The sequence below is a fragment of the Gadus chalcogrammus genome, chromosome 1 (assembly GCF_026213295.1).
Source record: "Gadus chalcogrammus isolate NIFS_2021 chromosome 1, NIFS_Gcha_1.0, whole genome shotgun sequence".
In the NCBI taxonomy this organism is placed as follows: domain Eukaryota; kingdom Metazoa; phylum Chordata; class Actinopteri; order Gadiformes; family Gadidae; genus Gadus; species Gadus chalcogrammus.
This window is the reverse complement of record NC_079412.1, coordinates 20807760-20828496: the sequence shown is the minus strand read 5'-3', so window position 1 is coordinate 20828496 and position 20737 is coordinate 20807760. Positions and strand designations below refer to the sequence as shown.

Sequence of the window (20737 nt, the reverse complement as noted above, 5' to 3'; positions counted from 1 at the left end):
GGGGGGGGGTTTACCTGGGCCATTAGAGAGGCGGTTACCTGTGCCAGACGGTTCTCAGTGTCCCCGATGTCGGACTTGGCCCTGGCGATAGCCTCCTCCGCGGTGGCCTGAGCCGTCTTGGCGTCGAGCAGAGCCTGCTTCACCGTCTCCGTGGTGGTCTTCACCCCCTCCGCACTGTGCCTGGACACGCACACACGCACGCACGCACGCACGCACGCACGCACGCACGCACGCAGACAGACAGACAGACAGACAGACAGACAGACAGACAGACAGACAGACAGACAGACAGACAGACAGACACAGACACAGACACACACACACACACACACACACACACACACACACACACACACACACACACACACAAACGTAAACACACGTACATAGACACACAAACACAGACACACACACAGTTTTGTTAACACCCTCCACCTCTACAGAAGAGTCCTTTCAGCAGCCTCAGAGGTAATGTTGACATTAGATCCTCTCTCTTGTTAGCTTGCCTGCCCTGAACTCATAACATTGAGTTTGTTTATAAGAATCCTTCCCTTATATAGAGTTCCTTCTTTGGGTCAAAAATTAACGAATGCTGCTTGAAATAAAAACAGAAACCTTCTAAATCCATCCAAGCATGGCATTCAACTCCCACTTGGCTGAACAAGAATGCACTCATGATATTGTGAAGTCCAACAATGACATAAATAGAGAGGGAGGGAGGGGCAGAGAGAGTGAGCGAGAAAGAGCAGGAGAGCGGGAGAGAGTGCAAGAGAGAGTGAGAGAGCGGTTGAGAGAGTGAGAGGTAGAGTTAGTATAGAGCAAAGGCGAAAGAAACAGCGAGGTAGATAGGATGAGAGAGGGAGAGAGAGCAAGAGAGCGAGAGAGAGAAAGAACAAGAGAGTGAGAGAGAGAGAGTGAGAGAGCGGTAGAGATTGTGAGAGTGAGAGTTAGAGAGGGTAAGAAAGTGAGAGAGCAGTAGAGAGGGTTACAGTGAGATTGAGGTTGAGGGTGAGCGAGAGAAAGAGCGAGAGAGGTGGAGATGTTGAGAAAGAGAGTGAGAGTGAGAGAGCAAGAGAGGTAGAAGGGTGAGAGAGGGAGAGAGAGAGAGAGCTAGAGAGCAAGAGAGGTAGAAGGATGAGAGAGGGAGAGAGAGAGAGAGAGAGAGCTAGAGAGTGAGAGAACAAGAGAGTGAGAGAGAGAGAGAGGGAGAGGGAGAGGAAGATGGCAAAAGAGTGAGAAAGCGAGAGAGTGAGCGATTGGTTGAGAGGGTTCGAGGGGGGGGGGGATGAACCAATCAGAGGGGAGCGTCACCTGGCCCTCTTGGCGTCCAGCAGCAGCTGCTCCGCCTTGCGCACGTCGTCCTGCGTCTGCTCCAAGATGGCGTCCACGTTGGAGAGGCTGCGCACGCGCTCCTTGATCTCCTCCGCCAGGTGTCGGATCTGCTGGGGCGAGGCCGGGATGGACAGCTCCAGCACGCGGTTGGCCACCGCCTCGATGCTGTCCGGGTCCGCCCCCTCCTCTGCAGGCACACAAGCGGACCCCCCCCCCCCCGGTGAGATGGTGCCGGGACGGGGGGACGGGGGGACGGGGCTTCTCATAGCCAAGTACGTTGTGTTTTAATCGCACCTCGTTACGGTTAAAGTCTCGACGCTCTACGACAAATCCAAAGGCGTGATGTATGGATGATGGTCAGGAGAAGCTCTGGTTCTCTTATTCTCCTGACAATGGACTGAGAAGGATGAGAGGAAGTGTCCCAGACCCGACCATGACCTGCCTCTCAGACCCTCCAACATTATGTGGGGAAGACTCCTTGATGAGCTCGACCTGGCGGGTGTTCTTCACTGCCGGGTCTAGCAGGCATTTGGATGCCTACTGGAAGACTGAGGACACTGGGGATCAAACCCCGTAGCTTCCGGCTGGGAGTTGAACACCCTTACCAGTACTGCATCGACCATCCTGTTCTATCATCCTCATTCGTATACTTCGATGATTACATTGTTATAAGAAGTGCCATCCTGGGACAGAGAGTCAGGGCAGACTGGTTTGAGGGGAACCTCTGCCTACGGGCTCGATGATGCCTGCATGATGTGAGGGGAGCCTCTGTCTACAGGCTCTATGATGTACCGGTACATGATGATGTTAGGGTGTGAGGGGAGCCTCTGCCTACAGGCTCTGTGATGGAGATGATGGTGTGAGGGTGTGAGGGGAACCTCTGCCTACAGGCTCTGTGATGTAGATGATAGTGTGAGGGTGTGAGGGGAACCTCTGCCCCCGGGGACTCACGCGTGAGGAACTCTCTGATCTGCTTGATGAGGTCCCTCAGCTCGTTGTTGGAGCGCTCCACCTTGTTCTTGGTGGCCGTGGCTCGGTCCAGCGCCGCCTGCGCCTGGCCCTTGGCCTCCTCCGCCCTGCTCTTGGCCTCCGCCACCTGGTGGAGGAGACCCGGGTGGAGAGAGGGGAGAGGTCAGATTGGCTTCCTCCACCTGTTTAGCTCTCGCTAGCATCTAGTCAACAACAGTCTGTGGAGAAGACCTCCCTCTATATTTGTTATTAACTATCTACTAATAGCAGTTACTATTAACTGTCTCCTTAAGGAACCTATTCACTATTAAGTCATTAAGCAGGACTTTCAAAGGGGTTGGACAGTAGAGACAGTGCATTAAGGAGCAGGTAGGGTTTAGACAGTAGAGACAGGTCATAAAGGAGCAGGTAGGGGTTAGACAGTACAGAGACAGGTCATTAAGGACCAGGTAGGGGTTAGACAGTAGAGACAGGTCATAAAGGTAGGTAGGGGCTAGACAGGTCCTTAAGGAACCGGTAGGGTTTAGAAAGTAGAGACAGGTCCTTAAGGAGTAGGTAGGGGTTAGACAGTAGAGACAGGTCATGAAGGTAGGTAGGGTAGGGGCTAGACAGGTCCTTAAGAAGCTGGTAGGGGTCAGGGTTCATCTTGCTCTGGGATGCCTACAAGTAGACTGGACATTGGGGATCGAACCCATAACCTTTCCCGCCCCACTTAAAAAGCCAAAACATTAAAACCAATAGACCATGATGGGACAGGAAAGGCATTAGTCGAAGGTTATCACATGACGAGTGTCAAACAGAAAAGGTCCTAAATGTTTTTAAAGCGGTCCTCAATGTTCAAACGACCCCCCCCCACGTTCCCCGAGGACGGCGACCGGCCCCCCACCTTGGAGAAGAGCCCCTCCACCTCGCCCATGGCCTTGCTCAGCTCCTCCTCCGCCCGCCGGGAGCTCTCCAGGGCCCGCCCGGCCTCCGCCGCCGCCCCGGCGCAGTTCAGGCCTCCGCAGCGCCGCTTCCCCTCGTCGTCACGGCAACCGGCGCCCCCGCACGGGCTGTCTGCACACGGGGCGTCGCCGGGGGCCCCGCACACCTGCCAGGGGGGGGGGGGGGTCGGGAGGCGTGGTTATTGATGTGTTCGTGTCCCAGGACCAACGTTCAAGAGGCATTCGGTGGTGAGGGGAGGACATGCATTGTATGTCGGGACCGCAGAGTCGCTCACCAGCTTCCGCAAAAGACTCAGGACTCACTTGTTCAGAGTTCACCTGGACTCTGCGTAGCCTCCCCCCCCCCCACCACCACCACCCTCTTACGCACTTATTGAATGTTGTACGTCAATGCACTTAAACGGTACTTAGCATCGTGTAGCGTCTTTTCCTAGCTATCTTTGTTGGATACGGGGAATGGGTTAACCTAGCGATTGTTAGTGCTTGGCACTTGGTTCTATGAACATCCTTACTGTACCAACAGTGCTATATTGTTGTGCCTATTTCTTCGGACAAATGTACTTATTGTAAGTCACTTTGGATAGAAGCGTCTGCTAAATGCCCTGAATGTAAATGTATCTATTTAAGCATCTGGTACAATTAATATCTGCAAGTACAAATAACTTTACGTTTACTATTACAACACAACAAACTTCTCTTTAAATGGTCACTATTGAATGGCTCCATGTTTGACGGTTATCTCCCCAGTCATCATTCCCCTGTAAACACTAATGTAAAGTTTATATTTAACGTCCAGAGAGCAGCAGGGCACCTTCTCGTTGATCTTCTTCATGTCCAGGCCCTGCACGCGGCCGTTCAGGTCCCCAAGGGCCCGCTTGTTGGCCGCGTTCTTGCGGTTGAAGTCGTCCTTCTTGGCGGTGATGAGGCGCTCGGTGCGGCGGCGCATGTCCGCCGATTGGCTGACGGTGCTGGGCCGGGTGGTCGTGGACTCGTTGGCACGGCGCTCCGCGTCACGTGACCGGTTGTAGGAGCTGCGGATGCTGTCATAGGCCCCTGAGGAAGAAAACACAGGAAGTGACGGTTGGAAGCTAATTCACCCATTCATGCGAACATTCACACACGGCGGTGTCAACCACGCAAGGCGACAGCCAGCTCGTCAGGAGCAGTTAGGGTGAGGCGTCTCGCTCAGGGACACCTCGACACTCAGCTAGGAGGAGCCGGGGATCGAACTAGCAACCTTCCGGTTACCAGCCAACCCGCAATACCTCCTGAGCCAAATGCTAGTCCTCTTAACCCTCGTAACAACACGCTAACCCCCGCCGCTCACCCAGGAAGTTGGAGTTCTTGAGGACGTCCAGCTGCCTGTGGAGCTGCTCTGAGGTGAGGTTCAGGGCCTTGGCCTCTCTCTCCAGGGCACTCAGCTCCTTGCTGGCCTCAGAGTTGCTGTCCTGGACCATGGTCAGATCCCCCTCCAGGCGGTTCAGCGTGTCCGTGGTCTCGCCGATCTGAGCCCTGCGGGGTGGGAACCAAGAGATAACGTGTGAATGGAGACAATGCTTCTCCAGGTACAGCCTCACATTTGTATTTACGGCATTTAGCTGACGCTTTTATTAAAAGCAAGATAACAAAGGTGTGTTTGTTATAAACAATGTATCGCTGTTCGGAACAGTAAGGATGATCAAAGAACCAAGTGCCGAGCGCTAACAATCGCTAGGTTAACCCATTCTCCGTATGCAACAAAGAGCTAGGATAAGATGCTAGTACTTTTTTTAAGTGCATGGACGTACAACATACAATAAATGCGCAAGATGATGTGTGACGGCTTGTGTCCATGAATGACAAGGCAGTACCTCACACCAATGCCCCCCCCTAAGTGCCTTCCTCTTTCCTCGCTCTGAACCGGCTCAGATCAATAAAAAGCGCCATCCTATATTTCTAAAACCAAGGTATCTCGCTGGATCAAACCCATGTGCCTTGCTCAAGCACCAGCCTACGGTGAACCAGCAACCCTCCCAGTCACCAGGCGGCCAGCGGGTCCCAGTACCTGAGGTCCTCGATGAGCTCCATCAGGGTTCCCACGGCGGTGGCGGTGGCGTTGCGGGCGTTGACGATCCCCTGGGCCTGGGCCAGCTTCTCCTCCAGGTCCCGGAAGGCCTTCTCGTAGGCCCCGGTCAGCCCCGTGCTCTGGATCTCATGGGCCCGGCCCGCCAGGGTCTTGGTGCGAACCGCCAGGTCCTGGAAGGTAAACGGTTAATGGTGAATGGACGGCATTTTATGTCGCGATTTTCTAACCAGTGGCCACTCAAAGCGCTTTACAGTATCGCCTAACATTAACAGGTTCATGCGCACATCCACAAACAGACGTCGGTGTCAACCACGCAGGGCGACAGCCAGTTCGTCGGGAGACGTTAGGGTGAGGTGTCTTGCTCAGAGACACCTTGAAATTCAGCTAGGAGGAGCCGGGGATCGAACTAGCAACCCTCCGGTCACCAGCCGACCCGCTCCACCTCATGAGCCCCATGCCGCCCTCGTAACGTAACTGACGTTGCTGAATCGATATCTGGATCACTCGAGAGTACTTTCTCTTTTTCTCAGAGAAGTGGCTGCGTAAACTCGGGTGTAGGTGGATTAGGAGACCTCAGAGATCCTGAGGCAGCCCTTTGATTGGCTGTGGGACCTTTGGTATGTTTGAGTAGGGTCTCAGTGAAATGATCTCTCGACAGCAGCAAGTAGCCAGCCGAGTAAATAAACCACTGGGTTGGTCCCAGTCAGTACCTGGACGATTCGGTCCCAGTCCCCGAAGCACTGGTGGCAGGGCTGGCAGGCGGGGAACAGACCAGAGAAGCCTCGGGCGCACTGGTCGCACCGCACCCCCGACACGCCCTGCTTGCACACGCAGTGGCCCGTCGCCCGGTCGCACTGGGCCGACTCGATGCCCCGCCAGTCGCAGTCACAGGCTGGGGAGACGAGGGGTGAGGTGGAAGGGGAGGGAGGGATGGAGGGAGAGGGGAGGGAGGGATGGAGGGATGGAGGGAGAGGAGAGGGAGGAGAGGAGAGGGAGGGATGGAGGGAGAGGAGAGGGAGGAGAGGAGAGGGAGGGAGAGAGGGAGAGAGGGATTAATATACTGCAATCTGGTAACATGTTGTATGGATGGAATGTCTGGGTGCTCACAATATATGTCTACGCTATCTATCTGTACTGTAACTATATCGAATATATGCAAGGAAACAAAGGTGAGCCTTTAAGGTAGTACTTTTTATTGTAGCTTCTCCAATTTTGAATGCATGCTTTGATTGTTCGTAGCCTCACTAGCAAGTGTGGATAAAAGGATCAGACCAATCCTTGATGACAGTACAGTACTGTTCTCCATTCTGCACCCCCTTACCTCTGCACTGGGTCCTGGGGTCTCCCCAGTACTTCTCCTGGCAGTCTGTGCAGGTCTTTCCTCCGAAGCCGTCACGGCACTGACACTGGCCAGTGAACTGCCAGCAGGGGAGGAGAAACACTGTGTTACGCTCTGTAGACGCAGGGGCATGCAAACACACACGCACACACACACACAAACACACACACACACACACACACACAGATACACACACACACACACGCACACACACAGACGCACATTCACACACTCACACACTCCCACACACACAGAGAGAGACACACACACACACACACACACACGCACACACACACACACACACACACACACACACACAGACACACACACACACACAAACACACACACAAGGAGACAAACACACACGGAGAGAAACACACACATGGAGGCACACATATACACATACACAAACTCACACAAATGGAGACACACACACACACACACACATAGACACATAAACACACACATGGAGACACACACATACACACCTCGTTGCAGGAGGAGCTGACGGAGTTGTGGGGGTCACACCCACAGGTCTCACAGCCCCGCCCCCCGGCCAGGTTCCAGTGATCGGGGGCGCAGTGGTCGCAGCTCAGCCCGATCACGTTGTCCAGGCACTGGCACTGGCCCGAGGACCGCTGGCACACACACGCATCCCGCTCCGTGCACTGGCTGCTGGTCGTCCCCAGGAAGTTACACGTGCACTCTGAGAGAGAGAGGGGGGGGGGGGGGGGGGGGGAAGAGAGAGAGAGAGAGAGATCGAGGGGGATAGGGGGGTAGAGAGAGAGGAAGAGAGACAGAGAGAGGGAAAGAGAAAGAGGGGAGAGAGAGGACGGATATTATAGAAAATTGATATCATTTTGAGGGTAGAATATCAGCCGTGTGACAGTAAATAAAATGATCTAAATCTAAGTCAAGTAAACCAATCCCTTAGACGTTCCTCAGACACACTGTACATCTTCAGCCTCTTTTTACCTTGATAAACATATTTTGATCCTGACGTAATCAAATCTAATAATACAAACGTCCTCCTCCTCCTCATGCCATCGTGCGGCCCGGCCGCCCGTCACTCACTCCTGCAGTTGCGCCGCGAGGCGTCTCCGTGGTAACCGCTCTTGCAGATGCCGCAGCTGGGCCCCTCGGTGTTGTAGAGGCACTTCCGGCACTCGCCGCTGCGCCGGTCGCACGAGCCCATGTCCGACATGTCGATGTTGTTGCTGCACTGGCAGGGCCTGCAGCGGCCGCCGGGCTCCGAGGGGTTGCCGTGGTAACCGGGGGCGCACTCGTCGCACCGGGCGCCTTTGGAGGAGGGGGGAGGGGGGGACAGGGGTGAGAGCCGGGATGTCGTCGCTTGGTTAAAGGGTTGAAGTATGCCACCAGGTAAGGAAAATCTGCCTCTTCCTGTGTTTTAGTGACATCACAAGTGGGCGGGTCCACCTAGATGTATGATGGATGGATAAGAAACATTTGCTACAGTCCACTGGGTAGGCTGGTAGACTGATCTATCCATCATACACCTAGTTGATGAAGGCTATTCACTGTTGGCATAATATCACCCCTTTAAGATGGGTCGATTTTTAATGAAAGTTGCAGGTTTTGGCCTCTGGATTTGGTTTGAGCCAGAAAGGTGTCTGAGGAGATTTCCCAGATAGTTCTCAAAGTTGAAGCACAAAGTGAACGGTACTGCCATGCCTCTATGAGTGAATAACTACTGGCTGGCGAGCATTAAGCGTGTGATCACTATGTTACTCCTACTCAACGGGAGCCTTCCGCTTGTTTGAGTTAACTAACTATTAGTCATCACAGCAACCGTCAATATTATTTCACTAGGTTTTAATCTTGCTAGGTTTTAACGCTAGGATGCAAAACAAGGTCTTAATCTTGTTTTGTATCCTTGCGTTAGATCGACCCAGAAACCCTGCCATGAATGAACATCCAAACAAATTCAACGCCGTGTCCAAGACCATAGTTTGTGCCACAAAACATGTACCTCTATTTCTACGTTATAGCGTGACTTATGAACATTAGAATAACACAGATTCAGCAGGATTCTAGGAGCACTGCACGCTCCACTGATAGCTGTACGTCTGTAGATGAAACTGAGAGGCAATGCCCTCTGGATAGTGGGTTTGACCCGTGGGTTCATCAGAAGCTAGCCCAGGTGCACTTCAAACCTCTGACCACACGGGGCAGCATTTATTAACAGTGAAGAATCGTAGCTCTGGCTCAGGGTCTTAAGCTGTGGCTGATCTTTACACAAACATCAGCATCAACTTTAACCATACTAATTGCACTTAGTACTCAGCATCATGTAGCATCTTATCCTAGCTATCTTTGTTGTACACGGGGAATGGGTTAACCTATAGCGATTGTTAGTGCGTGGCACTTGGTTCTATGAACATCCTTACTGTACCGACAGAGATATATTGTAGTTTCTCTCTTTGTTTCTATAAGTCGCTTTCGGTAAAAGCGTCCGCTTTGAATGCCCTGAATGTAAATATAATCCAGGTGTGTGCAATGTGGCTGCATGTTTTCAGAGCCAGGTCTTCCACACAGACAGGAAGTGCCCCAACAGGCAGGGGAGTGGGGGGGGTGGGCGGGGGGGGGGATCTGCTGCACCCATGCAAGAGGAAGGGGGGGAGGCTAGGGGTGGAGGTGAGGCGTGGGTGAGGCAGGGGGGCAGGGGGGCAGGGGGGGGGGGGGGGGGGGGGGTCACCACCACCATTACTCACGCTTAAAAATGGTCTTTCCAGAGCGTTTAACTATCCCTGTGCCGACGGCAGGACAGGAGAGGGAGGAAACAGCGGGTTACTGTTGTCCACCGTTCCACCACTTTAGACTTCCCAGAAACGGTCCGTCAGGTGATTCATTGGTTCATCTCCGTTCAGACCTAGCGTCTCCATGGGACGTCGTTAACCCTCGATACACTGCAGCAGTTCAGCGTTGCTATTCGTTCTTGGGACAAACACGGTGGTAGTCTGTTTGTTTTTTCGAGGGCACGGCATGGATAACAATCAGCCCTTCATTTACCAAAACACGGTTTACAGCAATGCGTTACAGGCTCCAGGTGAACCACTGACCTCACTCATTCATTCACCAGCTCACAGGCTGAGTCTCATCTAAAGGATGAGAAGGGGGAGGAGCTTAATGCACACAGGACAGGAGGGAAGCAGCCTCCCACAGAGCTCAGGAGGCTCACCTGTGTAACCCTGGATACAGTTGCAGACGATCTGTCCGTTGTGGTTGTCCTGGTAACAGGAGTCGGCGAAGTGACGCCCGCTGTTGGGTCCGTCCGGGCATGGGCAGGGCCGGCAATGGTTGCCCGACGCCAGAGAGGGGTTGCCGTAGTAACCGTCGGCACACCTTGAGACACAATGACAGCGTTGGGAACCCCATGAAGGTGAAAGAGCTGTTCCGACTTTTCCAGTTTGATAATAGTTTTTACACGAGTCTAACTATGAGGGGGTGATGCCACCTACCGGCCCTTCATTCCCTGACCAGTGCTATGCTCAACCCCCGCATCTTTCTTCATCACCATTCTCATCATCTTCTACACCCATAACCTCCGCTTCAACATAATCAACCTTAACAACTTCTTCATCATCCTCATCATCTCCTCTCCCTCCTCCTCCTCCTCTCCCTCCTTCTCCTCTCCCCCTCCTCCTTTACTCCCCACCTCTCCACCTCCTCCTCTCCTTCCCCCCCACTCCCTCACCTCCTCCTCTCCTCCTCTCCACTCCCCTCTGTCCTCTCCTCCTCCTCCTCTCCCTCTCTCCTCTGTCCTCCCCCCTCCTCCTCCCCCTCTCTCCTCTGTCCTCTCCTCCTCCTCCTCCCCCTCCTCCTCTCCCTCTCCTCCTCCTCCTCTCCCCTCTGTCCTCCCCCCTCCTCCTCCTCCTCTCTCCTCTGTCCTCTCCTCCTCCTCCTCCCCCTCCTCCTCCTCTCCCCTGTCCTCTCCTCCTACTCCTCTCCCTCCTCCTCCTCCCCCCCTCCTCCCCCCCTCCTCTCCCCCTCCTCCCTCTCCTCCTCTCCCTCCTCCTCCTCCTCCTCTCCCCCTCCTCTCCCCCTCCTCCCTCTCCTCCTCCTCCACCTCTCCCTTCTCCCCTCTCCCCTCTGTTCTCTCCTCCTCCTCCTCCCCCTCCTCCTCCTCTCCCCCTGCTCTCCCCCTCCTCCTCCCTCCTCCTCCTCCTCCTCCTCCTCTCCTCCTCCTTTCCCCTGCTCTCCCCCTCCTCCCTCTCCTCCTCCTCCTCTCCCTCTCCCTCTCCTCCTCCTCCTCCCCCCTCCTCCTCCTCTCCCTCTCCTCCTCCTCCTCCTCCTCCTCCTCCTCCTCCTCTCCCTCTCCTCCTCCTCCTCCTCCTCCCTCTCCTCCTCCTCCTCCTCCTCCTCCTCCTCCTCTCCCCCTCCTCCTCCCCCTCCTCCCTCTCCTCCTCCTCCTCCCCCACCTGTCACACTGGTCTCCGCCTGTGTTGGCCCTGCAGTCGATGCAGGCTCCTGTCTTCTGCTGGCACTGCAGGGCGTGGCCGTTGCACTGGCAGGGCCGGCAGTGGGGGAAGCCCCAGTGGCCGCTCTGACAGCCGTCGCAGCGGAGACCGAAGGCCCCGGCGCGGCACGCGCACTGACCGCTGGAGCCGTCACACAGCCGCGAGGAGGAGCCCTCCACACTGCAGCCGCATGCTGGGGGGGAGGGAGGGGGGGCAAGGAGGGGGGAGAGGGGGGGAGGGGAGAGAGGGAGAGGGAAAGGAGAGGGGAGTTTAGAAGTTTAGAATTGAGTGTGTTGTGTTTTTATGGACACCAGAGGGCGCTATTTGTATGTTTCATAACTAATTAATAACCAATACAAATCATTATTCATACATAATGATAATAATAATTGATGATAACAATGTATACAAACATTAATTTACGATTTCTGGGCATTTTTAAACATGGGACAGATCAGGAACGATATGTATTGATCCAGCATGAGTTTATAAAGAGCATATTATTAACATGTTACTATTTTTTGTTGGACACACAAACAGTTTTGTTGTGTGATAGCGGTGATACATCCCAGTCTATTCAGTCAATGTTTGCAGCCTATCACCATAGAGGTCCCACCTTTACATCCGGATGGGCCAAAGCCATAGGTCCCTGGAGCACACTGGTCACAGCGTCGGCCAATCACGTTGGGCCTGCAGCGACACTGGCCCCCCCGCACGTCACACAGAGAGCTGGCCGCGCCCTGGGGGTCGCAGTTACAGGCTGAGGGGGACACATGAACACATGAGTCAACAAACAAGTATCAATGCACATATGTATTAATAAATATTAGTGCTGTCAGTTAAACGCGCTATAACGGAGTTAACGCAAACCAATTTTAGCGGCGTTAATTTTTTTATCGCGCGATTAACGCAAATTTATTAATTTAAAGGCAAGCCCATGCACTTCACCATGTTGATAAGAGCATTAAAATGAGAAAAATAAATGGGACAAAAAATTTGCGATTACTCGCGATTAATCGTGAGTTAACTATGACATTAATGCGATTAATCACGATTAAATATTTTAAGCGCTTTGCAGCACTAATAGATATATGTATTAACAAACATGTCTTAATACACGGAAGTATTCATAAACATATTTGTTACAGCTCCGGTATGGGCAGCCCACCTTCACCAAGTGAATGATGGCATTCACCCTCTCATTCACCCCATCACCAGATGAGAGACGTCATTCACCCTGTTCCCAGGTGAGTGACCACATTCACCCTCTCATTCCTCCGTCCCCAGGTGTGTGACCTCATCACCCTCTCATCACCCCGTCGCCAGGCGGGTGACCCCATTCACCCTCTCATTCCCCCCGTCCCCAGGTGTGTGACCTCATAACCCTCTCATTTCCCCCGTCTCCAGGTGAGTGACCTCATCACCCTCTCATCACCCTGTCACCAGGCGGGTGACCTCATTCACCCTCTCATTGACCCCGCCCCCAGGTGAGTGACCTCATTCACCCTCTCATTGACCCCGCCCCCAGGTGAGTGACCTCATTCACCCTCTCATTGACCCCGCCCCCAGGCGGTCGACCTCATTCACCCTCTCATTCGCCCCACCCCCGGGGTGAGTGACCTCTTTCCCCCTCTCATTGGCCCCGCCCCCAGGCGGGTGACTCACGCAGCGCCCCGTCGTTGATCACGGCCGACATGCTGGAGGTGAGCTTGGCGCAGGTGTCGCTGAGCAGCGGGCGGCTGACCCCCCGCGGGCCCTCCGTGCAGCGGTACCGCTCCATGGCCTGGCGACGGACCTCCGAGCCCGCGTCCCCCCCGCTGAACATCTCCAGGGAGGAGGGGCGGGGGAGCAGGGCGATCTACAGGGGGGGTGGGAGGGGAGGAGGGGGTGGGAGGGAGAGAGAGAGGGAGGGGGAGGAGGGAGGGAGAGAGAGAGGGGAGGGAGGGGGGGAGGGAGGGAGAGAGAGAGAGAGAGAGAGAGAGAGAGAGAGAGAGAGAGAGAGAGAGAGAGAGAGAGAGAGAGAGAGAGAGAGAGAGAGAGAGAGAGAGAGAGAGAGAGAGAGAGAGAGAGAGAGGGAAAGAGTGAAGGGGAGAGGGGGGAGGAAAAGAGAGAGAGAGGGGGGAGAGAGAGAGAGAGAGAGGGAGAAGAGAGAGAGAGAGAGGGAGGCGAGAGAGAGAGAGAGAGAGAGAGAGAGAGAGAGAGAGAGAGAGAGAGAGAGAGAGAGAGAGAGAGAGAGAGAGAGAGAGAGAGAGCGAGAGGGGGAGAGAAAAATCTTTATTTATCTTTATTTTATTCCTCTCCCTGTGACTCCCACATGTAAAGTGCCTTGGGTCCTGAAGAAAGGTACGTATTATTGTTATAAGAACAGTTGTCTGATATAATATATGATGTATAATATAACACTGTGACTCACAGAGTCTATGAGCAGGATGGTCTCGGCTCCGCCCCCAGAGACGCTGTTGGCGTCGCCGTAGCGTGTGAACTCCAGACGGAGGGTGTAGGCCACGCCCCTCTCCAGACATATGGGCCTGGGCACCACCACGAACCTGCACACGCACAAACACACACACACACACACACACAAAATGTTACTCACCTGTATTCTGTGTGTGTACGTGTATGCGTGTGTGTATGTGTCAGTGTGTGGTTATGTGTGTGTGTGAGTGTGTGGTTATCTTTGTGTGTGGGTGTGTGTATGTCTTAGTATGTCTTAGTGTGTGTGTATGTGTGTGTATGTGTTAGTGTGCGTGTGTGTGTATGTTAGTATGTTTTAGACTGTGTGTGTGTTTTAGTGTGTGTGTGTGTGTGTGTGTGCGTGTGTTTTACTTCGTGTTTGTGTGTGTGTGCATGTGTTAGTATGTGCGTGAATGCATTTGTATGAGTATGTGTATACCCGTGTGCGTCTGTGTGTGCGTGGGCATGCGTGAGTGTGTGTGCGTGTGTATGTATATGTGTGTACGTGTGTGTATGCGTTTGCGTGCGTGTGCTTGTGTTTGTGTCTGTGTCTGTGTGTGTGTGTGTGCGTGCGTGTGTGTGTGCGTGCGTGTGTGTGTACCGGGATCCAGCAGGCAGGGTGGTGGTGAGCCGGTCGTCGGCGGGGATGGTGTTCCCACAGGGGCTGCTGGTGGGGATGGACCCGGGCCGGACCACCGTCACCCGGACCTCCTCCCAGTCCCGCAGCAGCTGCACCCCGGCAGGGATCAGCAGCGTTAGTCACGCAGCACATAGCATGAATAACACGTGTAATACCATGAATAACATGTATAATACCATGAATAACACTCATAATACCATTAATAACACGTATAATACCATGAATAACACGTATACTACCATGAATAACACTCATAATACCATTAATAACACGTATAATACCATGAATAACCGGTATACTACCATGAATAACACTCATAATACCATGAATCACACATCAGATATCATGAATAACACTTAACATGAATAACTTCACATGAATAACATGAATAACACAGTTGATACGCAAATTATTTCATGAACAACGCATATCGTATCCAGAATATCATGTTATATTATGTATAACTCAAATAATTCATGACAATATCATGAATAACACATAACATATCATGAATAGCATATAATATTAAGATATTATAATAACATTAATTAATTACACATATAATATCGTGATGAAAACATTATAATACGAATAACGCATATAATATCATGAACAACATATGTATTATTGTGAATAATACATATGTTGTATAGCGCCCCCTAACACGCTGACCTGGGACTACAGTATAACATCCTCACTATAACATAAGTAACATTAGTAATAACATATAGCGCCCCCTACCACGCTGACCTGGGACTACAGTATAACATCATCACTATAACATAAGTAACATTAGTAATGACGTAACATTAGTAATAACATATAGCGCCCCCTACCACGCTGACCTGGGACTACAGTATAACATCCTCACTATAACATAAGTAACATTAGTAATAACATAACATTAGTAATAACATATAGCGCCCCCTACCACGCTGACCTGGGACTACAGTATAACATCATCACTATAACATAAGTAACATTAGTAATGACGTAACATTAGTAATAACATATAGCGCCCCCTACCACGCTGACCTGGGACTCGTAGCGCAGCAGCAGGTCGTACTCCATGGATAAGGGCACGTCGGCGACGCTGAACTCCAGAGACCCCCCCTGGGGGACCCTGGCGAAGCCCAGCCCGGTCCAGGAGGGGGGGCGGCCCGGCTGCTGCTCCCTGGGCTCCACCACGCAGCCCTGCACCACACAGCACCGCCGTTAGAGTCAGCACGGGCAACCGTTTACTTACATTTACATTCAGGGCATTTAGCAGACGCTTTTATCCGAAGTGCATATCACAGAAGAAAGAGAAACAACGCTGTATCGCTGTCGGTACAGTAAGGATGTACATAGAAACAAGTGACAAGCTCTAACAATTGCTAGGTTTCCATAGATAAGATGCCTCACAATGCTAAGTACTATTTTTAAAGGCAAGGACGACTACATAAAATATGCGCGCAAGAGGGGTGTGGGAAGATGGGGAGTAAGGCTATGAAGAGTCTAGTGGATCTTCTTCTGTCGCTAAATCACACGTTTCAAGCATTTTCAAGTAACAATTACTGATTGCACTTGAGTCTTAACAATAACACTCCATGAGCTAGCGGAGGTTCTGGAGTAGTCGTGATCGACATAGTGAACCCCGCTGTCCGCCAGCAGAGGGCAGCAGTCTCACCTGTCCCATCTTGGCCAGCTCAGCCTCATACAGGAAGTGGTCCAGAGCCATGAAGAAGTAGCCAGACTCCACCTGGGAGCATTGGCGGCCCGCCATGTGGTTCCGGCAGCGGCACTGCCCGTTCTCCATGGTACACCTGAGGAACCGTGAGAACGTTACGGTTCTGGATCGAAACTCTCCAAGTTAAAATGTCTGAGACCATCAAAAATGCAAACACATCGGTATGTTGCTTACTGCTTAAGTGGTATTTTGGTTAATTGGTTAATTGGTTAATTGGTTGGCCTTCACTCACTGGTTGTCCAGGGCTCCTCCCACGTCGCAGTCACACGCCCGGCAGCCGTTGAGGTCATGGCTCAGAGCCCAGTGTTCTGGCTGGAGGACAGACAGACAGACGGACAGACAGACAGACAGACAGACAGACGGACAGACAGACAGACAGAGAGAGACAGGCAGACAGAGAGAAAGAGACAGACAGACAGAGAGACAGAGAGACGGACAGACAGACAAACAGACAGACAGACAGACAGACAGACAGACAGACAGACAGACAGACAGACAGACAGACAGACAGACAGACAGACAGACAGACAGACAGACAGATAGACAGACAGACAGACAGACAGACAGACAGACAGACAGACAGAGAGACAGACAGACAGACAGACAGACAGACAGACAGACAGACAGACAGACAGACAGACAGACAGAGAGTGAGACAGAGAGACACAAGCAGAGGTCAGGAGGTGCGATGCAGTCTTCAACAGCATATGGACGGTTGAGTCAGAGACACCTGAAGCTTGTGTTTGATGACATGGTATCTAGAGCAGAGAGCTCTTATCACTACACATCCGTAAACATGTTCTCCCTCTGGTTTATGACAGTTGGTGTGAACCACAAATTACAGTTCCGCTTCAAACAACGTCTCCTCCGAACACCTAAAAGGACACCTTCATTTGTCCGACAAATCATCCGCACATGGTACAGACCTCGTGACTGAATAAGGACTTTTAGTGAGCTACGCTCCGACTCAGAGAGAAATTCACGAGGAGGATTAAGGCTGAAGCCCCCTGAACATGAGTCTGTCACAGCCAACCTTCCACCTCTCACCTCTGACCCCCACGGGCTCCAGACCGGTTTAGATCGGCTGTAACTCACACTTCTCCCAAACAGGCCTGCATATCCCTGGGCTAAATTTAGAACCTGAGGCCAGGAAGGAGATGACATTTCTGGCTACTATTCCTGGCTGAGTGGGCCGGGGGGCCGGGGAATGGGAAGTTATAAACAGGTGCTAAATCAGCACATAACACCTTGGTGGGGAGAGAGTGAGGGAGAGAGAGAGAGAGAGAGAGAGAGAGAGAGAGAGAGAGAGAGAGAGAGAGAGAGAGAGAGAGAGAGACAGAGACACAGAGAGAGACAGAGAGAGAGACAGAGAGAGAGACAGAGAGAGACAGAGAGAGAGAGAGAGAGAGAGAGAGAGAGAGAGAGAGAGAGAGAGAGAGAGAGAGAGGGGAGAGAGAGGGGAGAGAGAGAGACAGCTGACGAGGACACTAAAATACAGACAAGGACAGACAGGACGTCATCCAGTGAGAGACTGTTAGGTTAAACAATAGCTCAATCAAAGTCAATGCTGTGTGTCTTAGTGGTTATTCTTATTTCAAATGTTTATTATTTTTACTATCCCTGTCCGGGGCTGCTGCTGTGAGCCCCACATTTCACCCAGATTCTCATCATATGACCCAGTGGTTACTGTTTATACTGGGAAAATGACCTTTTACTGGGAAATTCATACTGTGTTCCAGTTACTCCTAATTTAAATCTTTATCTAAACCTTTTTTTTCTATTGATCAGATCATGTAATCAAGGTCATGATGATGTCATGTGACCTGGACACCTGACCAAGGAGGGTGATCACATGACCAAGGAGGGTGACCATGTGACCCAGGTGGGTGATCTCATGACCCGGGGGGGTGATCACGTGACCCGGGAGGGTGACCATGTGACCCAGGGGAGTGATCACCTGACCCCAGGAAGGTGATCACGTGACCCAGGGGGGGTGACCATGTGACCCGGGAGGGTGATCCCGTGACCCGGGAGGGTGGTCACGTGACCCCAGGAAGGTGATCACATGACCCGGGAGGGTGACCATGTGACCTCACCAGGCACTGGTCGCAGCCCCGTCCCGTCACCAGGCGCTTGCAGAAGCAGTCTCCGCTGACCGGGTCGCACTGGGACCGGCCCGACACCGTCCCTCTGGGGTCGCACCGGCACGCTGCACACAGGGGGGGGGTCAGAGGTCAGGGGTCAGGGGTCAGGAGGTCCCCACAGTACACAGCTACATCGCTATGACGTCTTATACCAAAGCCCGATTAATGTACACAAAAATCAGACTTAAAACTTTCAAACCAGTTCCTTCACCTGCTCTACATTTTTGAACATTTAACATTTAACATTTAGCACTTTGAGATTTCTGAATGTAAAGTGCATTTACGGCAACCATTTTTCAGGTTTGATTAGTTAAAAAAATATGACACGACATTAACACTATGACACAATTTCCTGATGACAGCGCTTTGTTATCAGGAGGGTTTGTAATCGTTTTGGCATGTGGTATAAATGGTCCTCTAATTAATATAAACACAGACGCTTCCAGGATGAGATCACATTCAAACAGATCTCCCTCAGGGAGGAATAGAAGAATGATTTTTCCAACTCTCCTTGTTTAGAACTTCTTGAGAGGAATGCGATTCTCCAAGGGCCATTACTCCCTCGTTAACGTTTAGGGTGGGGGTGACGGTGTTCAGCCTGCCGTAGTCTAAACACCGTCAGGTTTTCACAGCCGCCTGATGGTGCAGGGTCTACAGAGTCAGGGAGGTGGTGCAACTCCACCCGTTCACCCGGGTTCACTCGCTGCTCATCCGTGTCGACCAGGCTCTGATTGGTCCATCTGACGAAACCCCACCCACTCACTCACTCAATCACTCACTCACTCACTCACTCACCGTGACCACCCGGCTCTGATTGGTCGATCTGACGAAACCCCACTCACTCACTCACCGTGAACACCCGGCTCTGATTGGTCGATCTGACGAAACCCCACCCACTCCCACACTCACTCACCCACTCACTCCCTCACTGTGTCCACCCCGGCTCTGATTGGTCGATCTGAAGAAACCCCACCTCGGGTGGGGTTTCGTCAGATCGACCAATCAGAGCCGGGTGGTTGTCGCGCCCACGCCGGCCCCCGACGTCACTTCCTGTGTGTACTCACGCTGGCAGCCCTGGGGGTCGTCGGCGCTGAGGCCGAAGAAGCCGGTGCGGCAGCGGTCGCAGCGGGGGCCCTCCACGTGGGCCTTGCAGCGGCACTGGCCCCCCACCGTGCCCTGGGAGCGGTCTGTGTGGCCATCGCACAGACCCCCGTTCTGGGAGCCGTCCGGGTCGCAGTCGCACGCTGGGGCCAGGGGGGGGGGGGGGGGAAGGGGGGAACAGTTATGGGGAAGTCGCTCCGCAGCTTCCGCTAAAACAGGGGTTCTCAAAGTTTTGACAGCTGAGGGCCAATTTAGGAACTCAAAATTTGACTGAGGGCCGCCAAAGGAAAGAAATGTAGGCGGGAAACGCCGTCAGCATCCCAGTGGGGAAAAAAACATTGCACCGTGGACCTCTGGGAGTGAGGTCAAGTGAGGTCTAAGTCACGAAACTGAGGTTCATCCTTTCAAAGTAATGTACAGTTGGATTAAAACTAAAAAATGTAACAGGATTGAAAGCTAGAGAGAGTCGACTTTTCTATTTATATTTGTTTATTTTTGTTAAAATTAATATTGATATAATATTATTTTAAAAAATAAGACAACCTTTTTTTTTTAATATATATATTTTTTTCTGTATGTCACCGCGGGCCGCCATTTACCCGCGGGCCGCACTTTGAGAAACAATGCGCTAAAAACTCAAGACTCTCTTTTTTTCAGAGTGACTTGTGACGCACACATCGTATGTTGTACGTCCTGGTGGTTAATGAATGCACATATTGTATGCTGTATGTACTGGCACTTAATGTACACATTTATTGCATGTTTGTACATCCTAGCACTTAATTCACTTGTTGTATGTTGTACGTCCTGGCACTTAATGTACGCACTTATCGTATGTTGTACGTCCTGGCACTTGATGTACGCACTTATTGTATGTTGTACGTCCTTGCACTTAAAAATAGTACTTAGCATTGTGTAGCATCTTACCCTAGCTAACTTTGTTGCATAAAGGGAATGGGTTAACCTAACTATTGTTAGTGCTTTTCTCTTGGTTCTATGAATATTCTTGCTGTACCGAAAGTGATGGATTGTTGTTTCTCTTTCTTCTGACGAATGGACTTATTGTAAGAACCTTTGGATAAAAGCGTCTGCTAAATATAAATAAATTCATTGGTTTAATTCCAAAACAAGCACAAACCCCGGCCTCCCGTCTGACTCCAACAGGATTTTATTGCGGAGACAAAGGTCACGTTACAATGGGGGTTTTCCAAATGTTGTGATTTTACCGCAGCACACGTATGAACCAGTACTCTCTGACCCCTGGTGGCTCTAAACGAGGACCACCAGAAGAGAGGTGGTTCCCCTTCAGCGCAGAACGTGAAAAAGTCAAGGAACCAAGCTCATATCTTATTGGTTCTGCTTCCACTGCATGTCTGCACGGTATCCCCTGGCCTGAGCGCTCTGTGTAGGGTACCTCACATGTATGGTGCTGCAACACTGGTGACTCTCTCTGACCCCCCCCCCCTGACTCACCGGTGCAGACCTGGGGGTCCCTGACGTCCCTGCGGGGGTCTCTGTAGTAGAAGGGCTCACACAGGTCAC

At 52.1% G+C, this 20737-nt stretch overlaps 1 protein-coding gene across 1 annotated transcript in view; it reads right to left on the bottom strand.

Moving 5' to 3' along the window:
- Window positions 1-20737, bottom strand: part of lamb2 (laminin, beta 2 (laminin S)) — a 66342-nt gene that overhangs the window by 2460 nt on the left and 43145 nt on the right. The window contains exons 16-34 of the mRNA XM_056595607.1: window positions 15248-15400; window positions 14183-14310; window positions 13541-13673; window positions 12793-12985; window positions 11744-11887; window positions 11089-11320; window positions 9849-10012; window positions 9382-9417; window positions 7724-7948; window positions 7138-7355; window positions 6632-6728; window positions 6021-6202; window positions 5290-5480; window positions 4573-4757; window positions 4057-4298; window positions 3188-3391; window positions 2284-2428; window positions 1312-1519; window positions 39-180 (exon numbers count right to left, since the gene is read on the bottom strand). Of these exons, the coding sequence (XP_056451582.1) occupies window positions 39-180; window positions 1312-1519; window positions 2284-2428; window positions 3188-3391; window positions 4057-4298; window positions 4573-4757; window positions 5290-5480; window positions 6021-6202; window positions 6632-6728; window positions 7138-7355; window positions 7724-7948; window positions 9382-9417; window positions 9849-10012; window positions 11089-11320; window positions 11744-11887; window positions 12793-12985; window positions 13541-13673; window positions 14183-14310; window positions 15248-15400 (3222 nt within the window). The remainder of the gene's footprint in view (window positions 1-38; window positions 181-1311; window positions 1520-2283; window positions 2429-3187; window positions 3392-4056; window positions 4299-4572; window positions 4758-5289; window positions 5481-6020; window positions 6203-6631; window positions 6729-7137; window positions 7356-7723; window positions 7949-9381; window positions 9418-9848; window positions 10013-11088; window positions 11321-11743; window positions 11888-12792; window positions 12986-13540; window positions 13674-14182; window positions 14311-15247; window positions 15401-20737) is intronic.